Source organism: Astyanax mexicanus, chromosome 16 (assembly GCF_023375975.1).
Source record: "Astyanax mexicanus isolate ESR-SI-001 chromosome 16, AstMex3_surface, whole genome shotgun sequence".
NCBI lineage: Eukaryota > Metazoa > Chordata > Actinopteri > Characiformes > Acestrorhamphidae > Astyanax > Astyanax mexicanus.
The window spans coordinates 33063725-33081916 of NC_064423.1; the positions used below are offsets into that span (position 1 = coordinate 33063725).

The following is an 18192-nucleotide window of genomic DNA, read 5'->3' on the forward strand; positions in this document are numbered from 1 at the left end:
ACTGGCAAACAAGGCTATCTGCTATGGTTTCTTGTAGCTCGTTCTATGTATCCAGTTTAGCAAATTGCATTAAAACAGTAATTTAAACTAATTTAGTCACATTAATTTGATTAAGCATCCAGATCTGTATTATATAAATGAACACAATGATTTCTCCTCCACTCTGACAATAATGATGTTACTCTTTGTAGAATATCTTCATTTGTTATAACGCAGAAGCTCTGGAGTACCAGGCTGATCAGGAGAACTGGGTGTGCTCCAATTCTTGGTGGGGGAATATCTCTCACAAAAGGGCTTTTCATAAGAGCTGCTGGCTAACGGTCTGCCTGAATCCGAGGGCTGATAGGAGCATTTGCTTTGCAAATCCACACCGCTGCAGTCTGAAGAGCAGCCAGTGCCAGCGAGGGGAGTAGCGCTGAGGAGTGATGTCATTCCTCCCCCTGCTCGGGCTGGGCAGTGTTAGGGCTGCTGTGTGCTCAGTTTCTTCGACAGGCTGCTGACTGACCCTGGACAGACCCTTAAAATCCAGCTCCCCCGTCTCTTAAAGTGGAGGTTTGTTTAAAAATGAAAAGCCTAGTAGTAATCAATCAGCCAGGGATGTGTTTGGTGTCTGTTGTTTGCTTTGGTTTTGTATTTTACTGGAGCTACAAGACTAATGAAGCTTATATCCAGTTGACAGTCTAGGATACAGTGTTTCTGCCAAAGGTTGGCAAACACTCTTAAAAAAAAAAAAAAAAAAAAAAAAAGAGCCTCTACAAAAGGTTATTTTAGTAATACCGCAAATGAAACAGCTGTTTATAAAATGTAAAAAAGTCTGACTACCTCGCATTATATGGAAATAAATAATATATGTTTATAAGATTTTTCATCCTTTTAGCTAGATATTTTGGTTGATGGACTGTTTGTGTTTCTAAAAATTATAGAAGTGCATAAATTTAGTAGCCACTCCCATCACGGTCAATTATGTCAAATTTTAAAGTCTTAAAATTTCAAATATTACTGACTATATTATTATATTTATACTATACCCAATGTAGTAATAAATGCTAAATTATACTTCTGCATCAAGTCATTGCAGTGTTTACGAAATAGCCTGGATGCAGCATAAATTGTCTGTAAGCCTAACCAAATAGGGCTTTTGGAATGAAATATGCAGTTTTTTATTCTTCTGTAACTGAAGTTGTCCACATTGCTCATCTTTATCTTTATCTATTTTTATAGATGCATATTATTGCGACAGTTTCACAGGTGATGATGAACTAGTGCTTAAAATCAGCCTATAAAGTCTCACTAACCAGGTAAACAAGACTATTCCATCTAGACATGTTCTAGACTATAAAAAATGATTGGTTAGACCCAGAGTGTGCTTTAGTGGTAGCTGTGTGCTTAGATTACTTACAAACCAGCATATAGCTTTGATCACATGTCAGAAAGAGCCAGACTCTGAGTTCTCCTCTAAGCCTCTGTTGACGTCCAGCTGCCAAGCCCCACCCATGCGGTCACTTCCTCCATGCAGCCAGCATGTGAGCTGAAAGAGCTGAGTGCATTTGTGTGTGTGAGAGAGAGAGAGAGAGAGAGAGGGAGAGGGGGAGTGCAAGACAAAGAGAGGGAGAGGAAGAGGAGTGTGGGGGCAGGAGGACAGGAGCGCTGGAGTGTTTTACTCATGCTGGGCTGGGCTGGGCAGTGGCCGGCAGTGGCTGCGATTTGCCAAGAGGCTGAGCAGGGAGAGGGATGGGCTGTTTAGCCAGAGCTGGACAGACAGGACTGGAGCACTGCCTGCAGAGTGGGCGTCACAGCCCAGGCCCCACGGGGACGTCTGTGGGAAGTGAAATGTCACAGGCCAGCACAGGAAACGGTGTGCAGTAAAATCACTGTGTTAAATGAACACCTATGGTGAGCTCTGGAGACCAGAGTAACGAGTTTAACACTGCACTGACCAGAGTGCTGCGTGTTTAATAGGATGGTTTACATTAGACTTTCTAATATTTATATAATATTATTATTATTTTTTGTTGTAGACCTGCTGACTTCTGAGGGTCTTTTGCCCTTTGCTGCTGCTGCTACATCCAGCATTCAGTGGTTTATCTGTCGCACTGGCAATTACATGAAGGTCATACACTGCCCCTTTGCTTTTCCCGTTAGGAATACCTGATAATGTTGGAATCTTGTCTGCATGGCCAGATTATTGCAACAGTTAATGGAAATTTGACAGATGTTTAGATTTGGTTGATCATTCATACTGAAAGTTTATCATGTATCATCAACTTAAAGATATTTAGTTGATGTTAGGGACATACAAAATATTATTTGGCTGAAATAGACAAAAAAAGCTGAATGTTTGAGAATTTATTCTATGTTTTTTGTAAAAAGCATGACAAATTCTATCTAGCCCATTTAAATTATGCATTGGTAGGAAAAATACATCAAGGCTAAAATGTAAAAAAAAAAATTCATATCTATGGTGCATTCCTAGTTTGTTCATTATACTGCATTTGTAACTCTAGGCTTCAACCTGTTTTTAGAGATCTAACACCCAGAGGAAGAGTTGAGATCTGACACACCTGGGTCTAGTACTAATATATGTTTAGGGGCTGTTTGGATTCTAATTGGTGCTAAACTGAAGGGCTGTATTGGGTACAATTATTGTCTTAATTATTGTCTTTTGCGATGTAATGATAATGTCTCGTTCAATTTACCAAGTTTTCATCACTATTTAAGATTTTACTGTTATCACAATCACAACTCCCCCATTTACACTGTGGCACCAACAGTGGAAGGGTGGAGGCTAACACATGGTGTTGTGTGTTTGTCACATGCAGGCAGCCAACTGCTGCTAATTCAATGTCAGTGGACAGCTGAACATGCTTGTAGGAGAATGCTAACTGACAGTTTTGCCATGTCAGCTTACAAATGCTACATTGGCTAACATTGCACTGTTGAAGAACAAAGACCATTCCATCTATCAAGAGAGGAGAAAAAAGCACTTGCCCTCTCTATGGGACTTTTTGAGTGACCAGTCCCCACTGAATGTTCATACTAGTTGCCCAGATCACTGCTCATTCATCACCTGTGAGCTGACCATTTCTTGCCATGGTTTTAGTGAGGGCAGAAAATAAATGCCAAGGCACTACTCCATGCTCTACTAGTTGTAGTTGCTACAGAATGTAAACGTAATCAAATAACAAATGGTAGAGAAAGAAAAAACTCTATAAATATATAAATTTCATGCATGTGTACTGCATCACTGAATGTGAAGTCAGTCTGTGAAGACAGCTTTGTGTTATTGGTGATAGCTGGCGCCCATTCCCGTTTTATTTAGGTCCATAAAGCAATTTAAGCCTGTTCGTTCAGGAGCTGTCGCTAGATGATGTCAGATTCCATCAGAATTTCTCCTTCATCTCTAGTAGAAACAAATGTCTTGGAAACAAACTAGGAATAGTGTTTCATATAAAGTTTTTTTTCACCGATGTGGAATCAGCATCGTTCTGGTTCACAAACCTAAATTAACCAATTAACTAAATTGAACCCTTCGCTGCATTTCCACCAACAAAAGGAGGTTCCAGAACCAGGAACATTCAGCCGACTACTAGTTCTAGATAGCACGAAACGTGTTTACCCTGATGATGTATGATGTGACGTTTTGATGGTTCCACTGAAACTGGTGGAAACGCAGGCTGGTTCACTGAAAAGCACCGCGGTTCTTTATAAGCCCGAACAGAAATGGTTCAAGAGCCAGAGATCTTTCGGTGGAAAAGCACTAATAGTGGTGAACATATGCCTGCAGCTCTTTGATTGGTTCTTGTTGGTCTCTCTGCAAAACAAGGCCCTATTCACTGTATAGTACACTTCACCCGTTTCCAAAAAATGTAGTGCTAAATTTTCAGCGCTATTCCCCAATGTACAGTTATACACTGACATGCCAGATGTCATGGGCAAGCAGTATGTAAAATGATAAAGTATTACTTTAGAGGACAGCTTGAGTAAAAGTTGTGGAGATTTGCCTTGTGAGTGAGGTTTAAAACTGACCAATGTGCTTGTGGCAAGGTAACATTTAGTATGGCAGACTTTTTTTTTTAATTTATTTACATCTGGTGATTGTATGGAAATATTATTGATTTTCCCTACACCAGCCCTATTCTGGACTAATTGTGTAAATGTGTGATGGCTGGATGCAGCAGATGAAGTGTTCTCTACATAAGTGTGCTCTAATGCTCTAAACTCTTTTTAAGACATTGTTTGCACATTGTAATCCTCACTATCTGCATTACGTCTTACTGTTCTTACTGTTTCACTGTTAATAACTTATCAAAGCCAAGCCATGAGACAAATAACTGCATGATTTCCTGGATTTGCTCTCGTTTGCGTGATGATTTTGCTCTGTGGTTCAAAGATCAAGTTTGCGGAGACAAAAGGGGAAGATGCATAATGTATAGAATATGCAGCCTGCGGAAATGGGTTTTGTTTTTAATTTTCTGTACAGGAAACTTCATGTTCGCCTTAATTAACGACCCTTGGCCTCGAGGCTTTCCGAAACGCTACACCATCTGTAATAATCAGGACAAACAAACAAACCCTGCAAGGCAGGTTATAGGATTGCACTGGTCTGCTTCAGTAGTGTGCTGGCAGATGTTCCTTTTCTGTGTTTCCTGGCTTAATTTGAGCTCATTAGAGAGATTATTTATGTATATAGATATTTATATATTACATGACTTTTCATATACACTATATTCACGAAATGTGAGCTGTATCATATTGCCAGATTATTGCCAGCACACAGATTTAATGTTTTTAGGGTATATAACAAGGTCTTATCCTGCTTTTGTTGGAGTGAGTAACTGTCTACTGTCCAGGGAGGGTTTTTTTTTACTTGCTTTCTACACAGCATTGCTAGGAGGATTTGATTGCATTTAGCAACAAGAACTAGACCTGCAGTGTATCTCTATTTCTTTGAGGATCTCATTCATTCAAATGGAGAGAGCTGCTGCATGCAGTACATCTGAGTTACACTATACTAGTGGTAGTGTACATGGATTAAACAGCAGAATTTTATTATCAGGGCTGGACAATGTTGTGCAGTGACCCATATTTATCAAACTTAATAAGAATGCTGATCCAGGATGCGGTAAGTTTGCTGAAATCTATTGGAAAGCTGGTGAGAGGGGATCTTTGATCAGTCCTTTGACTTTGAGATGACTGGTAAATGAGGCCCATTGTCATGATGGGCAATATTTATTGTGAAATATGAAATTGTTAGTGTCTTTAGTGACTGGTGCTCAAAAAATACTTTCATTCAAATTTAAATACTCCCCCATTCTGAGTAATGTACAGCGCAGTAGCTTTCGTTTCACATCCTGCAACTAATCCAATTAAATTTAAATAATAGTGCTCTATCTAATAAAATGTACAGTTTTTTATGTATTCTTTAAGTACTGATGATGATAATTAAAAATAGTTTAGAAAGTGTATTACACTGCAATGAAATGAAATATTGTCTAATTTCCCCTTCTCTAGTAGTCACACCTTTTTGTGCATTTAGATCCTTTGTGCCAAATTGTCGTTCACCAGTTTCTGCCCTCTGCTTTCAGCGTCTTAGTTCATAAGTCCAGGTTCTGCTGTGACTTGCATAGTGGACAGTGTTTGTGCTCTTTTGGAGAAATGCTTCTGACAAGGTCAGTGGCACCACTTGCACAGATAGCTTGAGGCCTGAGCTTCTGTTAGGCAGCACTAGCAGAAGCCTGAGGTTTCTCCAAACCAGCTCGTCCGTCTGGGTGAAGCCAGGTCTGGACTGTAATTAGACGGACGTTCTTGAGGGGAGTTTATCCAGGGGGCATGTTGGAGCCTGAGACGGTGGTATGCCCTCCCAGCACCCTCCTACTCCTTTACCCCTGAAATCAATCAAAAGTCCCAGCTGCTAGAGAGCTCATTATCTGTGTAATTATCTCATCCTGCAGGCCTGCTTTATCTCAGAGCCAGGCCGGGCCTCAGCGCTAGTCTGCTCCTCTCCCAAACCTCTGAGCCTCCCTTTCCCCTTCCCCTTTCCCTAGCCTGGTAGGACCTGTACCACTCACCGGCTCTGCCGGAGTCTTTGGGTCAGTTTCTCAGACTCCGTTTAAGCCTGTGCAATTCATCATCCATACCAGTGAACTGCATGCAGTCACAGGGTGATACTGATAATGTAAGTGGTTTAGATGGAGGAAATGCATGACTAAATGCAGTGGGTGTCATTTTATGGGCACTTGGGTGATTTTGACAACTGTTAAACATCTAAAAAGTATCAAATATGTAAATAAATAGTAAGTTTCCTTTCAGGAAATCTGTTTTCTGTCTGGTTAATGGTCCAGTCAAACCAAGATTACACTGTATTCAAATGCAAGTGTTTCAAGCGGCAGAAAAAAAAATGCAAAAGTGTTATTAGCTACAGAAAAACGAACATAAATATCCACAATTGTGACTTTTTAGCTGAAGGAAACTTAAATTTTTAATAATTGTTTTGTTTGTTTAATAAACACTGTAAAATTGTAGACAGCAGTTACATCTTACAAAAATAGATAATAGAATCTGGATAAACAAACAGTTACAGTCACCGACAGCAGACTGGAACTGCATTATCCGTGTGCTGCAACAGAGGCAGCCCTTCACACTGCAGACTGTGCTCACGTGACATAACGAGGCTGGAGGTAGAGCGAGGCAGAGGGAGGTGGAGTTCCACAGTGAACACACATACCAAACTACTACTTAGCCTGGGAAAAAATAGGGCAGGCACATCACATTTTTTACCTATATCAAATATACTTTCCATAAATTGTAATATTATTCTCTTTCCAATTTTTAAGACAAAATCTTAAAGCCTGCTTCTTTACTTAAATAAAGCTAACTTAAATATCATTTGATCAGTGCACCCCTGCTCTGCTAGACTAGACTATATGTAATTTCCAGTTCTGATGCACCAGTGGCACTTCTTTATATTCCAGACTAAGCTTAACCCATGCATTTTTCTAAATTAATTACTTGTTTTCACCAAATAATGCTTTCCTTCTTAGGTATTTAGGCCTTTCTATTTATGTTCTCGTTCCATGAAGCAACTCTCTTCCCGTACTTTGAAACTTGTTTGCTTTCTCTGTAACTGTATCTGTGCTTATTAGCAGCGATAATAAACCAAAGCCCACAGGCAGCGAACATACTGAGATTATGGTTGTTTGTGCTTTAAATTTCTTGAGGCCCAGGCCTACGAGTAAGCTATCTTGTGTAAAAGTGTGATTTCCTCTCTTTGAGTATCTCATGAGCATTATGGGCTGTTTACTGTGGCTTCTGAGCCTTCATAAAAGCAGAGGGAAATGAGTTTCTGTACATTCAGCCCGGCATGCCATGCCTCATTAAGCTATAATTCAACTCTGTACATGCCTGGAGAGGCACCCAGTAGATGGCCTAGTAAATGACCCTCTTGAATATTTCGTAACAGGCCTGATTCTGCCGTTGAGCATATACTATATGTGCCTGAATGTTCTTAATGTCTTCTAAAAATTAAGGGTATTAAAAATGTGCCCTGCTTTGGGTGCAGTAACCATCTCTACTGTTGATTGCTTTCTGTTACCAATAGATTCATACTTGTCCGCCCCAGAGAGTCCTCTTCTACTGGCAGTACTTGTCTACAGGAACTAAACAAGCTTGTTGTGTGCATTTGCACATCTAGGCCAGCAAAAGGTGCAACTTAGTGTCTGAATGCGTTTATTAGATGCATTTCTTTCAGTCTTTGTCCCAGTTAGGATATGCTTCATTTAGCCTTGCTTTGAGTTCCCAAAAACCATATTAACTTAATGAAGTAATTGTTCCCTTGATTTCTAATGTATATGTATATATGTATCTCACCATTTAAACAATATTGGATATCAGTATCAGATTCAGAGCTTTAAGCCTACTGCTAAATATGGTGTCATACCATCTTTAGTAATGATTGATCTGCATTTTTCCAACAGATTGGTTGTTGTCTGTAATTAACGAGAACTGCACAATAGAGGTTTTGGGCTGAAGTATGCTCAGATTTGATAGACTGCGAGATGTCTCGCACATTGGATGTCTAAACAATAGTCCCATTTTCACTGATTGACTCACTGTGTTCCTCTCCTAGTGCTGTAGATGCGGCTGTGCGGTTTGAATGGACCTCTGTCTGCTATTGTCTGCTAAATGAGCCTGTTTTGGCAAAGCACAGATAGGGAGGCTGGTGGGAGTCTTGCTTGGTGCTGTGGGGCACGACTCCTGCTTTATCAGCTTTTCAAGGGCTTTTCTCCAGCTTTCTGAGTCGCCTGTACTTCAGTACCATGACATCATCACTAACCCACTCCTCTGTCCGCTAAGGACAGCGCTGCTAATGGGGTTTTTGTCTTGGTGCCAGATAAGAGTAATTTGGTAGTGTTGGGCGTGTGCAGTCCTGCAGATAAAGGCACGCGGCCATATGTTTTTACAGTACTCGCATGACGTTGCCTCTTGAAGGAGTTGATCAAATTAATTATGTGGATGCCTTGTCAGGCGTGTTTGCCAAGTCTGGCAGTCAGAAGAATGCTTGGATCGCTCGCTGTGCTTTTTTAACTTGTGCACTTGTGGTGGCAAAATCATTCTCTTAGTTCTCGTGTTCTTTATTTACACACTTTTATGTGCTGCTCATTTTATTCCAGAGTTGCTTTGAAGTAATATTGAGTTTGAAGTGTTTTTAAATCAAATCCGAATATGCAGTGTCTGTGGCATATGGCTAATTAGCAGTCGCTAATTATGATTGCGAAGAATTTTTGCCGGGCAACTTGTATTTGTTTTTATGCATATATTTTTTTCCTTGTAAAAAAAAAAAATGGGGCATTCTTGATGCAAATGCATTAATAACACTCAAACCACCACTTGGTAAGACAGTAGTAACCACCTGGATTACTATTCCAATGCAAACATCAAGCAACACCATTAAAAACATTCTTGGATCTTGTTGAAACCTAATAACAACCACACAACAATCTATCTAGCAACCACCTAAAGAGCTCCTAGTAGCTCGATAGAAGTCAACAACTGTCTCTCAATCCCATATTAACTGAATGGGATTCCATTCATCAGCACTGTAACCACCACAAAGCAACTAGCTAGCAATCCAGCTGCTTCAACTCAGTATACTGCTGCAAACATCAAGCTACTTCCTTAGCAGTTGCTTGGTACACACTTGCAGCTACTTACCAACTGTCAAGTAATATTGTAGCAACATAGTGGGATATCACTGCAACCACCTAGCAACCACATGGAAATAGCCACCATGAAGCAACTACTTGGAAATCACACAGCAACCAGCCAGGATACCATACTGTACATACTGTATCATCCAAGTTGGATAGCAACCACTTTGGATACAGTAGCTCTAGAAACCTCTTAGCAACTCCATAGCATCCACTTGGTATTCAGTAGCCACCCAAATGACTACCTAGCAATGGCCTTGGAATTGGGAACCACTTAAGCTGTGCAACTGTTCTGCATTTCTTTAGAAAAAGATTTTAGTATAAGAAGAGAAAATGGGTTGAAAGCTAGACGTATTAATACAAATGTAATATTCATTATTTTAAGACAAAAACTTTTAAATTTTAAATTGTATTATTTTTTCTAAAGCAATAATGAATCTTACATTATTTATACTTCAGACTTCAATTAAATTCAGAATAAATGATGTTGCCCAATGTTTAGAGGGCACAGTGTTTTTTTTTTTTTTTTACTGTCCACGCTTATTGACTCTAAAATGGTAGAGTGCAAACAAGGTGAAAGAAGACCTTCTTCAGGTCGGAGCTGCTCAGGCAGCCTGAGGGACAGTGGTCATTAGTTGATTGTACTGATGTGGTAAACAGGAGCAGCATGGGCCTCAATACTGACGCCTCGCCTAAATCTCCTGCTATCCTTTAAGTAGAACGCTGACCATCTGCTCAGCTGTGAGGTCCCCAAATCCTCCGAGAGCTCAGCACAGTGCACCTCTAATACTCTCGCCGTGGCTCTTTATGCAGTCTGCTTAGGGGCGTGTCAGGCAGTGTGTATAGCGCTGTATGATGAGAGCGTGGTGTTAGCGTGTGGTTGTGTGTATGCTATGTGCAGATTTGTGGTGTTTAGCAGTATGTATTATGGGTAGTTTGATGCGTGCTGGCTGGGAAACAGGAGAGCAGGGTGGAGTTTTGCAGTTCTGCAGTTTTGCGTCGGACCCCAGCTGGAGGCTGATCTGTTAACTTTCCCCTCCTGCTCGCTGGTGTCATTTCCTATTATTGATTTTAGCTCTCTTTCAGCTCTTCTCTCACTAATGAGTTTCAGGCGGGGATGAGTACTTTTCACAAAAGAAGATTGGATTGATGGAGGATTGAGTATAAGTGCTGTTGCAGTGATTGTTTTTTGATTGCTCTTCTTCAGATTATGCCCTGAACAGTTTCTATTTTTATATATAAATATATGTATGCTTATCATTCCCAGCGCTAAAACCACCTCCTTGTTTCAACCATCATGGTCTGTTTATTTAGCCCCACAGACTACTGGTTAGCACTTTGTAGTTATACAGAATCTGAGCACAGAGTACACCACTGCTATCTAACACAATATAAAATCAACCAACATTATATTGTATTTTCGCACACCCTTACTTCGTAGTTGTGTTACAAACTGTAAACTGGTATTTGTTTCTCTGTGTTCTTTAATGTTATACTTTATTCTCCTTGTTTGTCAATAGTCAGGACCACACAGGACCACCACAGAGCAGCTATTATTTTGGGTGGTGGGTCATTCTCAGCAACAGTGTTAGTGTGTGTTGTGTGTCAGTGGAAAAGGGCTGCAACGATTATTCGATGTAAATTGGCAATGTCGACAATAGAATGTCAATACAGAATTTAATTTTATAGCTTTGTTAATGTGTGATGGTCCGCAGGGACAGGACAGCACCTGTATTAAAGCCCATGTGTAGTATCTTCTGTTTTCTATGGAGCGATAGAGAAAAGCAGACAGCGAGTTACAGTGAGATGCAGCCAAGGTTGCCAGATCCAGCAAAATATCCAGCCCAAAATCTAAGGTTGCCACAGACGCTCACAAATCACTACACATTACAGTTAATTTTGAATGGTTTGCAATGAATGCCTTTTTGGCGGCTGGGATTAAATAATAAAAGTAGCCCAAAAACGGTCTTTTAAATGTTCACCCCCGAAAATCAATCCATCCCAATTTGTTTGGAAAACACTGAACCTGGCAAATCGGGTTACAGTGGAAATTTAAGAGCGCAAAGAGAAATATCAGTATTAAAATTAAGTTAAAAAAGCAGTAAGTACTTAAGTACATTTCTCGGTCAATATAATTATTACAAAAAAACTTTCTCGCAATAGAAAAAACAAATATATGTAATTGATTAAATTTTTGCTCAAATCATTGTCAGATTTAAAGTATTCTTACGTTGCTGTCAGAAGGATTCCTCAGTCTCCATTTCTGCCATTAAAAAAAAAAATCTAAATAAATTCTGTTTAGATTTATTTTTATTTAAATGTTATGTTAAAACCAAAACATCTTCTCAAAATACTTGCCACATTGTGTTTATCATCTATATTCTACAGTAGGTGTCACAAAACTAGAAATTTACCAAACTAGTTCTTTACCAAATTTTAACTTCAAGGCTGTTTTTCTGTGGAAATAGTTCCACCTGCAATGTGTGTTTTTAAGAAATCATTTTCTAAATGATTGTAATCGTATCACATTAAGATCTGTAGTATGGTTTAAGTCACTGCGTGACGAGCCACAGTGTTGTCTGCATTGGTCTGAGAACACAAGCCAATCTGACACAGAGACGAAAGAGCCTCGGCTATACACACCTGAGCCCGCTGGCACGACTCCAGGCTCAGCTGCGGCGGCAGCATTCCCGTGATGAGAGACAGACAACGGCAAACAGGGGCACGTTGACCTCACAAGAGCAAATAAATAGAGCGCTACTCTCCAGAGGCATGAATGAGCTGCTCTATTAGAGCACCTAGACCCATTTTACATCTTACACAGACAGTTCTTTCCCTTTCAGTGGGGGGTTTGAAAGGGGGCTTATCTCCATGCTATGCAGGTGCAGTTTTCAAAATGCATGAAGACTTATCTTCTGGCTGAGAATATTAGATGGTAGTTCTTGAGTTTGTTTTAGATGTGAGAAATGTGACTATGTTCTATCTGTAATTTGTCATTTAAAGAACACTCACCCAAATGCAAATTTTACTATTAATGTCAATGTACTCTGTCCTATCATATGCAATAATATTGCAAACATTTTGACACAATAAGAGCTCCATATTGTGGGTATTTTTAAATCACTTGTTTTGCTGTGTAATGTATTTACTTTAAATTGTTTGTTTGTAGTTTATATACATGCACTAAATATGTTGCATATTTTGGTAGCTTTCTGTTATTTGTTTTGTTTTTTTATCTTATTACTCTTTTATTATTTTATACATATTTTATACACATTATATAAAATCTGGGTAATACTGTTTATAACTTACAGATTTTATTCTACTAAATTTATGAAACTGTTTTGTTTATATGTTTAAAAAATGTATTTATTTTGTTGCAGTAGTATTTTAAGCATTTATATATAATTTTTTTTTTCATTGCAAGGAATGTTGTTAGTGCAAAAATATCCTGAAATATCACCTCTAATATCTAGATAAATATTGTGTCATAAATGTTTTACTATTATGTGATATACTATTTTTGCCATATATCCCAGACCTAGTGTGTTTACTGTTCTGATAAAAGGAACAAAGCTAAATTACATTTATACAAAAACTGAATGAGATGAAATGTTAATTGCGTCTTGTGAAAAGGGAGGAGATCATTTAGGGATTTGGAAGATCATGTTAATGTGTTTTTGTAATTGTGTACACAGATTCCTCCATGAATAGTAGCTGGAGGAGCCGGTTCAGCCTTATATTATTAAGAAGGTGGCTGTGAATCAGGTTATTGTGTGTATGTGTGTTGAAGAAACAGGCAGCTGCTTATCTTGGCAGCTGACTGATTTGCTGTGCTCTGTGGAGAGGAGATAGTAACCTAGTGTGTGCTTAAGGCCTCAATCTGCCCATTTGTGTTTGTTGATAGAAGCTGATTTACAAGTCAGTCTTAATCTGTTGCAGAGCGTAACGGTTTATCTACACTGGTGTATCTGTTCAATTATGGAGCAAACATGAAGTAGGAAATGACTAAATTATTAACATGGAGAGATTTTTATTAGGGATGTCCCGGTCAGGCAGGCCTGTCAAGATAATAGGGTTATCAAGTTATTGTACAATATGTGCGCATGCCCTCAATTATTTTTTCTGACCTCAGTACTAGACATTAGCTGCTTTTCAAAACTTAGGCTGCAGTTAATGTAGACTGGTCCTTGATGGCACTGTCCTATAAAAAAATTGTTGCTGGATGGAGGGTAGTGTCCAGTAATGGCGCCTTGAGACGTCAGATGATGTTTTGAACAATGACGTGTTAAAACAATGAATTTTGTGCATCTGGACGTCCTTAATTTTCATCTGTGTGTTTTGTCATATTAGTACATCCAATTGTGTAGTCAATAAATTAACATATCTCCTTCCCTTTTAACTCTGTTAGGTGTGATGTCTTGAAGCAGTCTCCGGGGCTTTTGAAGGATGTGCGGTGAGTGCTGATGGGAACTGCGGTTCCAATATGAGTGTTCATGATGTTGGAGGAAGACGACGCTTCGAGGACTCAGAGTTCACCCTGCGCATTTACCCCGGGGTCATCGCGGAGGGCACCATCTACAGCCCGGTCGCCGCCCGCAAGAACACCTCGGCCGCCGAGGTCATCGAGCAGGTCATCGACCGCCTGCAGCTGGACAGGACCAAATGCTACGTCTTGGCAGAGGTGAAGGAGTTTGGTGGCGAGGAATGGATCCTCAACCCCACCGACTGCCCGGTGCAGCGCATGATGCTGTGGCCCCGCATGGCCCTGGAGAACCGCTTCAGCAGCGAGGATTATCGCTTCCTGCTGCGAGAGAAGAACCTGGACGGCTCCATCCACTACGGCAACCTGCAGATGTGGCTGCGCGTGACGGAGGAGCGGCGGCGCATGGTGGAACGAGGCCTCCTGCCGCAGCCGCTACAGAAGGACCACGACGACCTGTGCAACCTGCCCGACCTCAACGAGAAGACGCTGCTGGACAACCTGCGCAGTCGCTTCAAACAGGAGAAGATCTACACCTATGTGGGGAGCATCCTCATCGTCATCAACCCCTTCAAGTTTCTGCCTATTTACAATCCCAAATATGTCAAGATGTACGATAACCACCAGCTGGGGAAGCTGGAGCCGCATATCTACGCGGTCGCGGACGTGGCCTACCACACTATGTTGCAGCGCAGGCAGAACCAGTGTATAGTTATCTCTGGAGAAAGCGGCTCGGGGAAGACCCAGAGCACTAACTTCTTGATCCATCACCTCACAGCGCTCAGTCAAAAAGGCTTTGCGAGTGGAGTGGAGCAGATCATTCTTGGAGCTGGACCAGTGTTAGAGGTAAGGAAAAAGAATGTATGCAAGTGTTCTGCTGTTTGTATCATTTAAATTCTACTTTTATTACTTCTAGCCTCGAGTAAGGGTGTATGTTTAGGCAAATATATTGTTAACAGCTTAATTTAATAACAATATTATCAGATAGGTCAAGGCAACACAAGGTTCCTATATCAGTATCAGACGTGAAAAGTGTCATCATGCCACTGCTCATCTAGATCCATTTGGGTTACACGAAATATCAGTATTGTGGTATTACTGATACATCTTGCAATGTCTTAAAATGAACAGTAACCTAATATTGAAACAGGCTTCAGTTGGATTGTCATATCTCGATTAATAAAAATGGCCACAGAAAATAGAGATGGCATATTGATTTTAATGAGTTTCAAGATCGGTATATGGGCGACATTAACAAAGTATATGATCATATAACAGATGATGAACCTGAGCCAATTAGCAACAAATCTAGCCTGAATTAGTGAACACTTACAGTGTAATCACCTTTTATAACCTTAAGTTGCTCATCGAAAGTATAGTGCCTCAGTGTAAAATGGCTCTTTTTAAAGTTGTTTTTAAAGAGAGAAAATCTATGAAAATTCGTCTTAAGATACTCAAGATAGAATAATAATGTTATCTCTAACAGTTAGCTCTGGTTGAACATGGAACATGATATCAAGAGATTTGTTAAATTGCTCATTGGCTAACATTGGTATAATTAATGATTTTTGCAGAACAATAATACTGATCAATACACCAGTATTGACGATCTTTCCCAATAATTTAAATATTTTGCACTTCTTCAATACTGTGCTAATTAAACTTTTTTCTAATGAAATTTGCAGTTGACGATGCCCACAGAAAGTTCGGAAATTTAAATTAATCATTAAACAATAAAATACTGTCATATTTCCCACCTTTAATGATCACTATGTTGTACTTTTACTGCACTGAAAAATGCAGAATTACTTTTTCTGCACTTCCACTGCAGTATCTTTGAAATTGTACAGCATGATAATATGCTATAGTACCCTGGATCCCAAGATTGAGAGATGCAGATGCATCAGATGCATTAAGTGTCATAATCCTTACGAAGGCTGGCTTTATGGCCCCTCCCACCTTGAACGCTTATAGCTCCACATTCTAAGACCTAAAGAAATCCTGGATGCTCTGATGGCTCATAATGTAGGAGTTATTATTTCAAAACAGTGCTGTGATACAGCTGTTACAGTGACATGGATTACACCCACTCAGTAGAAAGCCTTAGTGCAGCTTAATTGAGTCAGAGATTAAAGGTGCTGTCAGTTTCCTTATGTAAGATCCTGTGTGTACCGAGGCATTAGCCGTGTAGTTTCAGGGGAAACTTGCGGGCCATGCTTGTGGAATGTTTGTCTTTATATAGTTCAAACACACAGATTACTTATTGTTGTGTGCATGTCTTTGATTTCCTTCAAGGCTCATGTGCTTCCCAATCACATGACCTTTCCAAGGGCCATGTAGTTTTGTAATATGAGCATTCCATAAGAACAGTATAATAAACAAGCACACGGAGTGGTGATACCATTGATGCCAGTCATTTTTCGTGGCCCTTAGAGACGTGCAGGCTTGTTTACAGAGCCCAGCAGATACTGGATAGTGGTTTGACTCTGTTTTTCTTCTGTGGGACTTTGTTGGAATGGCAAAAGAATGCACAGTAAATGAACAAAAGTATTGAGACACCTGCTCATTTTTTTTATTTTTTCAAAAATCAAGTGTATGTCCAGAGAGGTACTGGATTTGCACCATCATTCTGGGAGAACACAGTTCACCTTTGTACCCCTCTATCCCATGCTTAACCCATCCTATGCTATATACCATAAATTAGGCATGGTGCTAAATAGGTTCATGTTTAGAAAAACAGTTACCTGGATATTGAGCAATGGATATTTTTGTCTTATGTATCTCTGCCGACTGGTAGAGATGTTGCAATAAGCTTTAACAAGATACAGTGGCTCAATATGTTCTCTACAACAAAGCTGAGCAGGACGTTAGAAGTGTTAAAGCTTTTATTTTGTGACTTTATGAAGTCAGACAATAATTTGGCTACTATAGAAGCCTGCTGGTGAGTGGTGTTTTCCACTAAAGGGCCAATGTTCCTAAGCATTTATGGTAGCCCTTTCACCATTTTTTCTTTTACCTAACTGTGCTTTGGGCTGAGTTTAATAACTTGGGGATCTGCTGAATATCTTTGTGTTGCAAGATCTGGGTCTTCATATTTGCAGTACAGAAAATGGTGAGGGCCATAGGTTAGCAATAGAAGTTGATAACTATGAATTATGTGGTCTTTTGTGCACCCAAACATCATGGAAACATGTCTACAGACAGAGGTTGATGTGTTGTGCTGCTGTCTTGAATTCTGAACTCTGGGGTTAATGAGACTCTCTCAACTTCCAGAGTAGGAGATCTGATTTGTGGGGGTGTTCCCAGTTGAGGTTTCCACATAACTGAACTGCCATAATCAACATATTATGTTATATTTACAGTGTAGAAGCTGATATTTAGACTAGCAAGCCAAGCCATGCTTTGACGAGAAAGCTAATGTTCAAGCCCTGTGGTTAATAACCAACTCCCTGGCACAATTGAGTGGTTCTGAAGTGTAGAGGACCAGCCTTAATTGTTTGCACGCTGAGATTACGTATCTGTCCTTTACTGATTAATGCAGGCTGTGGAGGGGTGTAGCACAGAGGCCAGGCGGTTTCAGCAGCAGTTTCACAGGTAGCTCTGGATCTCTTCACTCACACAAAAGGTGACACATTTGTCACTCCTCCCTGCCACTGCCCTGCCAAAGTCTACAGCACACAGAGCTTACCGAGCTGTGTGGGAGGGCCGTTACTAAGAAATATGTGTCTGCAGCTCTTAATCACAAATGAGCCACTCTTGATCAAGCGCTTCATTTTAATCTCTTTTGGTTTTATTAAGTGCCGGTATGACCTGATTAGCTAATTTAAGTCATTTTGGCTTTATCTTCTTGATATTCGGCCATAACATTAAAACCATCTGCCTAATATTGTGTAAAAAGCCAAAACAGATTTTATCTATTGAGGCATGGACTTCGCAGGACCCTTGAAAATGACCTGTGATATTTGGCACCAAGATTAACCTTAGCAGCAGATTCCTTAGATCCTGCATGTTGACAGCAGTGGCCTCTATAAGCTTCAGTGGGTCTTGGACAGCTATGATTCTTTGCTGGCAGGTGCTTACCAGATACACCCCACAAGACCTGCTTAATGTTTTAGATCTCTTTGCTCTCACCCAGTCATTTAGCTGGGGATTTTCAATCTGTAGGGTTGAAGAACCTGTCCGGGGTGTATATTCATTAGGGCTGTGTATTGGCAAGAACCTGGCGATACAGTACATATCACCATTACAGGGCTTATGGCACAAATATGCTTGAAAAAAGTTTAGCTTTTTACCCAATCAGAATAGTCGGATCTAGCAACATGGACATCCAGTGGGTGTGGTTTAAATACAACGCTAATGGTCGGTTTCCTGAACAAGGTTTTAGACTAGTTTGGACTAGACAACATTTTGGACTACACAGCAATTTTGAAAATGTAGTTTGGGAGAGTGACACCAATCATTACATGTATACTAATATTAAAATTTTAATACTGTGTTTTTGAA

General features: G+C 40.1%; 1 protein-coding gene across 12 annotated transcripts in view; it reads left to right on the forward strand.

Moving 5' to 3' along the window:
* Positions 1-18192, forward strand: part of myo9aa (myosin IXAa) — a 156021-nt gene that overhangs the window by 18715 nt on the left and 119114 nt on the right. For all 12 annotated transcript variants that reach the window (XM_049465445.1, XM_007231843.4, XM_049465438.1 and 9 more), the window contains exon 2: positions 13618-14535. In XM_049465445.1, coding sequence (XP_049321402.1) covers positions 13693-14535 — 843 coding nt within the window. In that variant the 5' untranslated portion in view covers positions 13618-13692. The remainder of the gene's footprint in view (positions 1-13617; positions 14536-18192) is intronic.